The sequence below is a fragment of the Cydia amplana genome, chromosome 17, assembly GCF_948474715.1.
Source record: "Cydia amplana chromosome 17, ilCydAmpl1.1, whole genome shotgun sequence".
Lineage (NCBI taxonomy): Eukaryota > Metazoa > Arthropoda > Insecta > Lepidoptera > Tortricidae > Cydia > Cydia amplana.
In genome coordinates this window covers 8,212,909-8,224,963 of record NC_086085.1, presented here as the reverse complement: position 1 = coordinate 8,224,963, position 12,055 = coordinate 8,212,909, and the positions used below count along the sequence as shown (strand labels likewise).

Below are 12,055 nucleotides of genomic sequence, written 5' to 3'. Positions count from 1 at the left end.
TTTCACATTAGCATTACATCTCAAAACTTTTTTGTAGTAGAAGCGTTGCGAGACTTGCACCTTTTTACATGTAATGTTTTTGATGGTTATATATAATTGTGTTTTTGATGGTTATAATTGACTAAAGCAGACAGTTAAAATTCAGTCAATAAAATATCGACAATATTATCGACAAGTCCCTCGCACTTCTACGTTTACTTAGAACTGACATCATCTCGTTCACGGACGGGGTTGTCTGTGTTTGTTCTTGTATTTGTGTGAATATAGTTTATGCTAGTGTTTGATAATTTTGTCGTGTGCGTGTGTAGCGACGCATGCGAAAACTGCATTGGTGTTTACATTATTTGTGTGCGTTCCTCGCCCCCCGCGCCGAAAACGGCAGAATTTTTCACATAGAAATTAGTGCGTGTCACCACTCCATATGATTATTCCTCCGAGTGTTAGCAAGTCTTATAACAGAATTAAAAATTCCAGAAAGAAACATGTATTTTGAACATTACATGAAACAATTCAATGAGTATTTTTCCCGTTAAAATTCTAATTACACAATTAATCAGGCATTACAATTCACCGTCGTATGACTATATTCATATCCGTCTGGGTTCATGACGGGTATAAAAACCCAAGTGTACGTGTAGGCGATATGCTCCAGCTCTTGGTCTTTATACTTTTTGGCGTTTAACAATGTGTATAACATGTAAGTTACAAACGCCGGAGACAACCACTCACGCGCATGGCAACCTCCTTCCACTATCACTTTGGATCTGTAAAGACAAAGATTATCTAAAGGACTCAAGTTTAACCTTTTGGACGCCAATGACCGATATATCCGCACCGTAGGTTCAACGCCAAAGACCGATTAATCGGTCACATATCACAGAGCAACATAGACCTACGTGCATATGCATAAAGTTCAATTTCAGTTTTGACACTTCGGTGACGTGACGTCAGCGTGACAGCTTTTGTGTTTGACACGGCGTCGAAAAGGTTAAAAGTAAAATGTAAAACATGCCTATTCTTGAATAAGACCTCCAGGACATAATACTTTATCAAAGTCTCATCCACTTGTGAACTGGAAATATGACATAACTAAAACAATTTTTCGTGGTGTGAAATGCAACAATTTCTTCGACATTATTAATAATTTATTATAGTATTTCATTGAATCAGTATTGCGGTTCCGTGATTGTTATGCTATTTAGGGGTCTAGCTAAATTGGGCATTCATAGCGTAAGTATGGTCAACCAATTTAGCTAGGACCCTAAATGGCGTAACAATCCCGTATGGTCCAAAGCTCCTTATAATTTGCATTTTTTTAACCTGTTTATGGACCCTTTCAATGTCAGTCTTGCAGACATAATTGTTCTGTTTTCGTGACTTGTGCCAACTTTCCGAAGCTGCACCTCCTCTGGGTGTCGAGCGCTAACATCTTTAAGCCAGTTATAAATGTCGTCTAGGCGATAGTAGCTGTGCCAGTTAAAGGATTCCATGTTACGCCTGAAATAAGGACTGGCTTTCTGTTTATCGAAGGCACTGAAAAACACAAACACAAAATTAAACATAATCTGCACGTACTGTTCTATTTATTTGTATTGATTCATTGGTACCTCTACTTCTTAGCTACGTTATATATGTACCAAATTAAAATATATTTGCGTTATTGAATTAGTAATTGGAAAGAATAATCCTTTTTAATCTTTTAACCGCCGTAGAATACGTCATCGAGCGTGCTCGTGTCGCCGGGGGGTACGAAGTTACGTAAGTTTTGTCTTATTTATCAGACAGCGGCGAAATGGGCCCGATTTTCTATGTCTTATATATCAGTCTACGGCGGTTAAAAGGTTAAATAAATTAGGTTCCTAACTAATACTATCGACTGACACTATAAGAAGGCCACATTGTGCAACGTTGATAAACAGAAGCAATTATTGATTATTCATAATATTTGTACCCGTGTACACACTTTCATTAGCGTACCCCTGTAAATTCCTGATCACAATAATGAAGCGAACGCTCATCTTCTCCGTATCCATATACAGTTTTGCTAAGTTATTAGGACTAATGCTGAATTCCACTGGTTTTTGAACAAAAGTTGGTTCCTTCCACCACATCACATCGTAAATCTTGTCCAGTGTTTTGAAGAATATCAACTCTGTTTCATCATACGGAACGCCACGGAGCAACGCGTGATTTTTATAAGTTTTGCTGTCACATCTCGTTAGTAATAAGAAAATAAAAAAACTAGCATTTATGAAATACATTACAGATTTTTCATTATTATTAGACATGAAACACAGAAAACACATTAATTTTAAAACCAACTTTCAAAACTTTCAATTACTTATACGATTACACTGTCATGATGTGTCTACACTTTTCACACATTTTTTTTATTGAAAAGAGGTTTGAAAATATAGCTGAGTTTTTAAACCCAGTTCCTAGCATTTCCTACGGTTAAACTAAAGTTGCTCAAACCAACCTTGTCTGTCTTTTTTTACTAAAATAAACCAAAATTTTACTCAAATTTTAATAACAATGGTACCGTGAGATATATACATATTAGATATATTAAAACGGGTCAGTATTAAAGCCCGTTTTAATGTATTTAATACAACATTTTACTAAATAATCCGTTATTTACATATTCTATATGCAATAATTGAATAGCCATGCATTATTTATTAAGTGGCGTGCAAGTAAAGTTAATGGACTATATACAAAAAACAAAGAGCCACGTTACAAAATAGGATAACTGTGACATGGATACGATTTTCTTGTGTATTTTTATCGCCACTTCTTAAGAATTTATCTATGTCCGGATCGAAAAAAAGCAGCATGCCGTCCATTGTTGCCTGGCAAGTGGGCAAGATTCGCTCCGGGGGTAATGCGTATCCGTGGACACCCGTATCGGGAAGCTGAAAGGTCGCCACGTAGCTGAAATAAATATTTGTATTTTATAAGACTGTTGCACAGCGAATAGTAAAACATGGTCATGGATTATTAATGATAATGAATTAATTTATTAAGTGTCCATGTAACTTTTCTGTTGGTTGTCCTACTCATTAAGTACGTCCATTACGTAAGGCAGCGGTCGGCAACCCGCGGCCCGCGGGCCGCATGTGTCATGATTTTGAAATGTTTATTTGATTATTTGGGTAATTGATAAGTTTAATGTGGCAACACTGGTATCGTGCTTCCTTCTCTGTGGTAAAAACAATAATAAATATATGGCTGACGGACGAGGTTGTGAACGGATTGTAAACAATAGATATAAGAAGATTACTTTGGTAAATTGGTGTTGGATTAATAAATTGTCATAACAAAGTAACTGGTGAGTTTCGTTTCATCTCAGAAGTGGTGCATCCCACGTAAAAGGAATAAAGAGGTATGTGTAATGGATCTTTATTTTATTTGAACTATTTTATTATGAAGATAAGCATTTTAATTTTGATTGAGGTCGTAAAATTAACAAGTACGCCACACATGCGTAAGAATACAATTACCAATTTGAAATTGAAATGCAAAAGGTGAAAGAACCGTTATTAAACGTTGAATTCTGTGTTTTGATTCGGTGGACTGGAGTGGCATTTCTTAGTATGAAATGACATTTTATGTTCATGCTGTGAACTGTCATTTCGGTCTGCCGAGTGGAAAGATATAGCTGGTCGGCCGAGTCTTGTCGGTGGGAGGGGGCGCGAATTTGAGGGTTTGGGACGTAATCCCTTCGCGCCTACATTTTTCAGATTTGCCGCCTTTTTCTACTGTCGGGATCTGGTTGACCAAGTATAAATTTAATGTTGTTTGAATCTGAAATGAATAGTACCTTTATGTAAAATATTTGTGCAAATAATCACTGATTGATAATTTGACCGTGACATAAGGAGCATTTGTATATATATATATATATATATATATATATGATGATGATGATGATGATGATGATGATGATGATGATGATGATGATGATGATGATGATGATGATGATGATGATGATGATGATGATGATGATGATGATGATGATGATGATGATGATGATGATGATGATGATGATGATGATGATGATGATGATGATGATGATGGTGATGATGATGATGATGATGATGATGATGATGATGATGATGATGATGATGATGATGATGATGATGATGATGATGATGATGATGATGATGATGATGATGATGATGATGATGATGATGATGATGATGATGATGATGATGATGATGATGATGATGATGATGATGATGATGATGATGATGATGATGATGATGATGATGATGATGATGATGATGATGATGATGATGATGATGATGATGATGATGATGATGATGATGATGATGATGATGATGATGATGATGATGATGATGATGATGATGATGATGATGATGATGATGATGATGATGATGATGATGATGATGATGATGATGATGATGATGATGATGATGATGATGATGATGATGATGATGATGATGATGATGATGATGATGATGATGATGATGATGATGATGATGATGATGATGATGATGATGATGATGATGATGATGATGATGATGATGATGATGATGATGATGATGATGATGATGATGATGATGATGATGATGATGATGATGATGATGATGATGATGATGATGATGATGATGATGATGATGATGATGATGATGATGATGATGATGATGATGATGATGATGATGATGATGATGATGATGATGATGATGATGATGATGATGATGATGATGATGATGATGATGATGATGATGATGATGATGATGATGATGATGATGATGATGATGATGATGATGATGATGATGATGATGATGATGATGATGATGATGATGATGATGATCCGGTGTCGGATATGGATTCCGGCATGGATTTGATATGGATTCGGATATGGATTTAGATATGGATTCGGATATGGATTTAGATATGGATTCGGATATGGATCCGGAATGTTTTTTTTGATGCTTGATGTTAATGAAATTTTGTTTTTCAATGCAGGTTTTTAAGTACAATGGTTAGAGAAGATGAAGGCGGCACGCCGCCAGGTACGCCTCCTAGGCGGCGACGGTCAAGGAAGAAGGCCAAGCGGAGACGCAGTCCATCTTCTTCGTCGAGCTCTTCAGACGATCACGCAAAAGCAAAGCAGCGTAAGAGTAAGCGAAAGAGGAGTTCCATCTCTTCGTCGGACTCATTCGATTATCACAAACAACCGAAGCAACGCAAGACTTCTAGTAGATTGTCAACGGAAAAGGTACTGGATATGTTACTAACTTGGAAAACGGAGAATAGTCAACTTACTAGACTGGGTAATAGTAACATGAATAATGTAATCCCGGAATTCAATCCTTCAAACAGGGCTCAAACCATTGACTGCTGGCTACGAAAAGTCAATGAATGTTCACATATATATAATTGGGATGAAAGGCAAGTTGTTCACTTCTCACTCCAGAAACTAGCTGGCTTGGCAAGGAAATGGTTTGAGGCCCTGCCCACAGTTGTTTACAGTTGGGAAGAATGGCAATGTAAATTAAAAAAAGCCTTCCCAAGTGAAGAAAACTATGGACGGCTTTTAGAAGAGATGTTAGGCCGGACTTCTCGTAATGATGAAAATCTGCGGGAATACTTTTATGATAAGCTTAGCCTGCTTACTCGTTGTGAGATCCAAGGTAAAAAGGCAGTAGAATGCATTATTTATGGAATCACAGATAAATCAATTCGAAATGGTGCTCAAGCGTTAAACTGTTCTGAACCCGAAGACTTGCTACATTACTTGAGTTCGCAAAAGACACAACCATTTAATCAATCATACACTAGTAAAATTCGAGACAATAATACACAAAAGGATAACACAACGAGTAATGCTAAATCTGGTAAATTCTCTAGCACGATCACATGCTTTAATTGTCATTCTCAAGGTCACCCCTACTTTAAGTGTACAAAGCCGCAAATAAGGTGCAGGCGCTGCAATAGGGTGGGGCATGATCTTGACGATTGTAAACTTGATCCATTGAAGGTGAGTACTAACATGAAGCGAACTGACGGTATAGCTGAAAAGAAAATTTTGAAAATAAATGTAACCTCTAAACCAAATGAAAAGTTCTACAAACCTGTTCTATGTAACGATCAGAGCTTTGTAGCATACGTAGATTTTTGTAGCGAATGTACGATAATGAGGAAAAGTGACGCAGAAAATTTAGGACTGGCAAAGAGCTTTGATAATGTACCGGTAATAAACGGATTCGGCCCGAACGCAGTGGTGCCTCATTATAAGTCGCGAGTTAGCTTAAAAGTTGATGAAATCGAGGCATCGGTAGAGGTTTTAGTCGTAGACGATGAATGGATGAGTACCCCATTGATTGTTGGTCAGACTTTTACGGAACTGCCGGGTCTTACCGCTCTTAAGGACCATAAAAGTCTGGTCTTCTATATAACTCCTAATGAAAATCCCTTTGATAATGACACCGAGACCTTGAAGTTGCTTATAACTAATTCGGTCGAAGTCTCCAAAACATGCTCAGTTCCGGTTCATGTTGAATCTAACTTTACCGGGGATATTTACGTGGAGGGCTATACCACCTGTGAACCTGGTAAGGAGTATAGACTATTGCAAGGTGCTTACCATCTTCGTGACGGTAAGGGCGAAGTAGTAATTTCAAACTTGGCACAAAACTCCATTAAATTGGAACAAAGCACGGTCATTTCCAGATCGATTCCTTTTATTGAAAGAGAAGCTTGCCAGGTTAACAGGATTACCATTGATGTTTCCCAGTTGGAACCCCTAAATAACTCAGATATTAAGACAGGCTCAGAGCTAGATAATGCGCAAAAAGACAAACTCTATTCAATGTTACAAAACTACCGTGATTGCTTCGCTTCAAGCTTGAGTGAGATTGGCTGTGTGGTTGACATGGAGATGAAGATAGAGCTAACAGATAATAAACCAATAATATATCGTCCCTACCGCCTATCTCACTCCGAGCGGGAGACAGTTAGGGAAACTATAAATGAACTTTTGCAGAACGACATTATTGAGGATTCTAATTCTGATTACTCGAGCCCTATATTGATGGTAAGGAAGAAGACGGGAGAGCAGAGGCTCTGCGTTGATTTTAGGGCCCTGAATAATAAAACTGTGAAGGATCGTTTCCCCCTACCTGTCATTGACGATCAGGTATCGAATCTTAGCGGCAATAAATTTTTTACGACCCTCGACTTAGCGTCCGGCTATTACCAAGTCCCTATGGCTGATGGTAGTAAACACCTTACCGGATTCGTCACTCCAGACGGCCATTACCAGTTCAAAAGGATGCCGTTTGGTTTGGCCAACGCACCCGCTGTTTTTCAAAGAATGATTAATAAGATCTTGGGAAACAAACGTTTTGAATATGCGTTGGCCTACCTTGACGATGTCCTTATACCGTCTAGGAGCGCTGAAGAGATGTTTCAGCGGTTGGAAGAAATTTTGAAACTTTTTCGGCGGTATGGCTTGACGTTAAAGCTTTCGAAATGTCGTTTCTTCGACACTCATGTCAGCTATCTCGGATATGACGTTTCTGCTGATGGGATTCAACCCGGGGAAGCCAAGGTGTTGGCGGTAAAGGAGTTCCCTAAGCCTTGTAATGTACACGAAGTCCGCCAATTCTTGGGCTTAACCGGCTACTTTCGAAAATTTATAAAGGGGTACGGCGAAATTGCTCGCCCTTTAACCATGTTGTTACGAAAAGAATCCACGTGGCAGTGGTCAGAGACAGAGCAAAAAGCTTTTTGTACACTGAAAGAAATGCTTGTGAGTAGACCGATTTTAGCACTTTATGACCCAAAACTGGAGACCGAGTTACATACTGACGCCAGTTCTCTAGGAGTAGGAGGTATTCTAATGCAGTGGCAGAATGATACTCGCACCCTTAAGCCTGTTGCTTATTTTAGTCGACAGACTACTCAGGAGGAGAAACATCTGCACTCCTACGAACTAGAGACCCTGGCTGTCGTATGTTCACTAAAGAAATTTAGAGTTTACCTATTAGGTATCCACTTTAAGATTTATACTGATTGTGCCGCTCTTAGAACGACCTTGACCAAAAGGGACCTAATTCCTCGGATAGCTAGGTGGTGGTTACAAATAAGCGAATACAGTTTCGATATTGAGTATCGCCCTGGCGTTCAAATGTCCCACGTGGACGCTTTAAGCCGTAACACAAATCTACCAGCAGAACCGGAAGATAACCCCTGCGTTAGTATATATAAGATAACGCAGGAAAATTGGTTGCTGTCCTTACAAATAGCTGATCCGGATATTTCCCGAATACTTAAAATTCTCAAGCCGGAAGATGATCAAGAATGTAAGGACGTTCGTAAAAATTATGTGGTCAAAAATCATGCCGTCTATCGAAAGATTGACGATCAGTTGCTATTAGTTGTTCCGCGTAGCGCACGGTGGCAGATATGTCGTGCTAATCACGACGACATAGGTCATCTGGGCTATGCAAAAACACTGAAAAAAATAAAGTCCCAATTTTGGTTTCCAAAATTACGTAAATTCGTAAAGAAATACGTCTCCGCGTGCCTCGAGTGCGCATACCATAAAGATTCGGCATCAAAGCAAAAATCAGGTCACTTGCATCCAATTGAAAAGGTTCCTGTGCCATTTCATACGTTGCACATGGACCATCTTGGTCCATTTGTGAAGAGTAAAGACGGAAATGCCTACATACTGACGATAGTCGACGCGTTTACTAAATACGTTTTTGTTAGAGCAGTAAAAGATGTCAAGACAAAAACTACCATAAGGACACTAGACAGATTATTTTACGACTTTAATCCTCCAGCCAGGATAATAACTGATCGGGGTTGTTCATTTACATCAGCCGCGTTCAAGTCATATTGCGATGGACTTGGAGTAAAACATATTTTGAACGCAGTCGCTTGCCCCAGAGCTAATGGCCAGGCAGAAAGATTTAACCAAACTATTCTTAATTCTTTAGCTGCACAAAACTCGTTTGGCCATGAGCGCGACTGGGACAAGTGCCTAGGAAAAATTCAGTGGGGCATTAATAATACGATTAATGCATCCACACAAAAAACTCCATCTGAAGCTATGTTCGGCTTGAAAATGCGCGATAGTTTGGCAAATAAACTTGATATACAAAATAATGTAAATCGCTCAGACTTGATTGAAATAAGGAATTCTATTAGTAATAATATTGAGAAAGAACAAACAAAAATGAAACTGAGATATGATAAGAATAGGAAACCTGCAGCTAGTTATGAAGTAGGGGATTTAGTAAAGATTTCACGTAACAATTTTGACAATAACGGGAAAAGCACCAAGTTGCTGTCCAAGTTTATAGGCCCTTACAAAATTACAGAAAGTCTTGGAAACGATCGATATAGGATAACAGATGTCCCAGGGTTTAACAAAAAAGGGAAACTCTACACGACCGTCATAGCAGCGGACAGAATTAGACCATGGATACATATCAAAACTCTTGAATTACATGACAGTCACAGTGATGAAAGCCAGGATAACAATAGTAGCGATAGTAACTAATAAACTATTATTATTAATTTCCATATACAAGGCTCTTATTCGTTAAAAAAAAAAAATGTTATAAAATATATAGTCAGTTGATTTTAAATATTGCGTGAAATATAATTAAGATTAATACTTAAGGATTACTTGTAAATTATTAAGTAGTGTTCCTTAAAAGAAGAAATATTGTTGTACTTATTGTTTTTCATTGTGACAATATTAATCAAAAGCAGAGTGTCATGATTTTCGATTAAGGATGATATCGTGCGCCAGGAGGCAGCACGGTGTCGGATGGCCGAGTGTCATGATTTTGAAATGTTTATTTGATTATTTGGGTAATTGATAAGTTTAATGTGGCAACACTGGTATCGTGCTTCCTTCTCTGTGGTAAAAACAATAATAAATATATGGCTGACGGACGAGGTTGTGAACGGATTGTAAACAATAGATATAAGAAGATTACTTTGGTAAATTGGTGTTGGATTAATAAATTGTCATAACAAAGTAACTGGTGAGTTTCGTTTCACATGCGGCCCGTGAACCTGTCGCTTGCGGCCCGCGAGCCTCCCTGGCTATTTTGTATGTAATATTGACAAACGACAATGTCTGATAAAGTCATAAATATTAACAAAGTGCGGCCCGCGTCAACTTCGTTAGCTACTATGTGGCCCTTGGCTGCTAAAAGGTTGCCGACCGCTGACGTAAGGGATGAGACGTAAGAATTCTACTGACGACACTGGCTGACTAGTGAGTAGAAGTAGATTAGATCCAAGTGATGTCGATAAAAAAAAACATTTAGAATAGAAACACCTTCAGCATCTACGTATACCTACCTAGTTTTTTTTTACGACAATAGGAAATAAGTATATAGCCGTTGCTTTAGAAAATCTTGAGTCGGAAGACAATGAGTATGGAACTGTTTGTTAACATTACGTGCTGTTCGCAAGTAAAATATTGACATAACACTCACGGTACTTGCAAAGATTTCTTTACCCAGTCACTGCTTGTTCCTGACGCCAGGTATCCTAGAGAAGAGATTTCAGTTTAAGGCCATAAATAACTAAAGCGTTTAGATATAACAATCAATTGAATGTTTATTTATCTCAGAGCCCAGTACTTAGTCCATCGCTTTCACCCATTAGCCCAGTTAATTTTAGATTCCTTCCGATAGTCTTTGTAAATGTAAGGAACTATCCAGATCTGAATCCGGATCCGCGGATATTCCCATACATTTCGGATCCGTCTTGCAAACCCTATCTGCGTGCGTCCCATGACACGGAGAAGGACAGCATCCGCTCGGTGTACCCCACATTTCATTAAAGTGCCAAAAAGCCCTCTACGCGTTGGCTTCGGCTCCGCGCACGCCTCCCAAAGGTCCGTAACAAGTGTCAGAACACCATTGTTCCGTGATGGAAAAGACAATTTAATGATACAACAAGGAAACTAGTTTATATGAATAATATCTCGTATCGTAAATAATAAGAACTTACATGTTTGTAATAAATAAATATAACATTCGTCACTATTTTAAACAGGTACATTACTTATAAGTATCTATGAATTCTACGCGCCCTCAATATCGTAATTGTTGCCAACAGTATACTCTATACCATGTTTTTCCAGTATTCGAGTTGCAATCTTATCAGCCTTCTTTTTCTGAAAGGGTCAAATATTTCTAGTAAAACGATAGTTTCCCTGCATTCTATCTATCTCTGCTATCTTCAATTGCCAGATGTAGACGCAGACAGGAGGGGACTTGAATAGTTTTGTTTTGGTTCCCTTATCTAAATTCATATTATGTATATTGATATTTACATTTGACTTCAGCGCAGAGTTACATAGTATTGCTTTAAGTACATGGGAAAAATTATTTCAAGTTTGAATTGATACAATTCTCAGTTTAATGCGGTTTTTAAATACATTTTGAAGTCTCTCAAACATTCGTCCGATAGTGAACTTAGAATAAATTGAATTTAAAGTTCCTATTTCTTATCTATCTATATCTCGTAAGTATACTATTTTTTGGGACTAATTGGAACGAAATGCTTGCTATCTAAGTATTTTTTTTTTAAACATTTATAGTATTGTCAAAACTCGATGGATACGCTGATAGGTGTCATTTCAATACAATTTTGCGAGATTTTGTAGCGTTTTTAGGTTATAAGTTATATGGCGATGACACCGGCCGCCCTACTCATCGGGTTTTCTAAAAGTCTGAGCTTGACCTATTTATTGAGTTTTTTTTTGTCATATCACGCAACTCTTATAATAATGGGGTTGGCTGGTCGAAGTTTCTTACAGATGGCGAGAGTATAGGTTTCCCCTATCATATCAATAGTGTCAAATTCTTGTTTTTATGCACTGGACTCCTTAAAGCAAAATCCAATAGAAAAAAGAGGAAACATATGGCCGGTGGAATCTATAAAAACCTTTGAAAGTTGCCTTCCCCATGAGGCACCTGCGATAAACACACATTCAGTATAAATTATTTTCTATAACATAGTTGTTCATGGAGAAAAGCTACAAGTT

At 37.9% G+C, this 12,055-nt stretch overlaps 2 protein-coding genes across 5 annotated transcripts in view; one reads left to right on the top strand and one right to left on the bottom strand.

Annotated features, from left to right (window-relative positions):
• The window catches only part of LOC134655682 (uncharacterized), a 500,300-nt gene that overhangs the window by 405,200 nt on the left and 83,045 nt on the right, over positions 1 to 12,055 (top strand). The window lies entirely within an intron of this gene.
• LOC134656008 (uncharacterized) overlaps positions 1 to 12,055 on the bottom strand; it is a 30,998-nt gene that overhangs the window by 13,940 nt on the left and 5,003 nt on the right. Inside the window, exons 7-9 of the mRNA XM_063511525.1 lie at positions 1,978 to 2,321; positions 1,321 to 1,533; positions 572 to 764 (exon numbers count right to left, since the gene is read on the bottom strand). Coding sequence (XP_063367595.1) covers positions 572 to 764; positions 1,321 to 1,533; positions 1,978 to 2,321 — 750 coding nt within the window. The remainder of the gene's footprint in view (positions 1 to 571; positions 765 to 1,320; positions 1,534 to 1,977; positions 2,322 to 12,055) is intronic.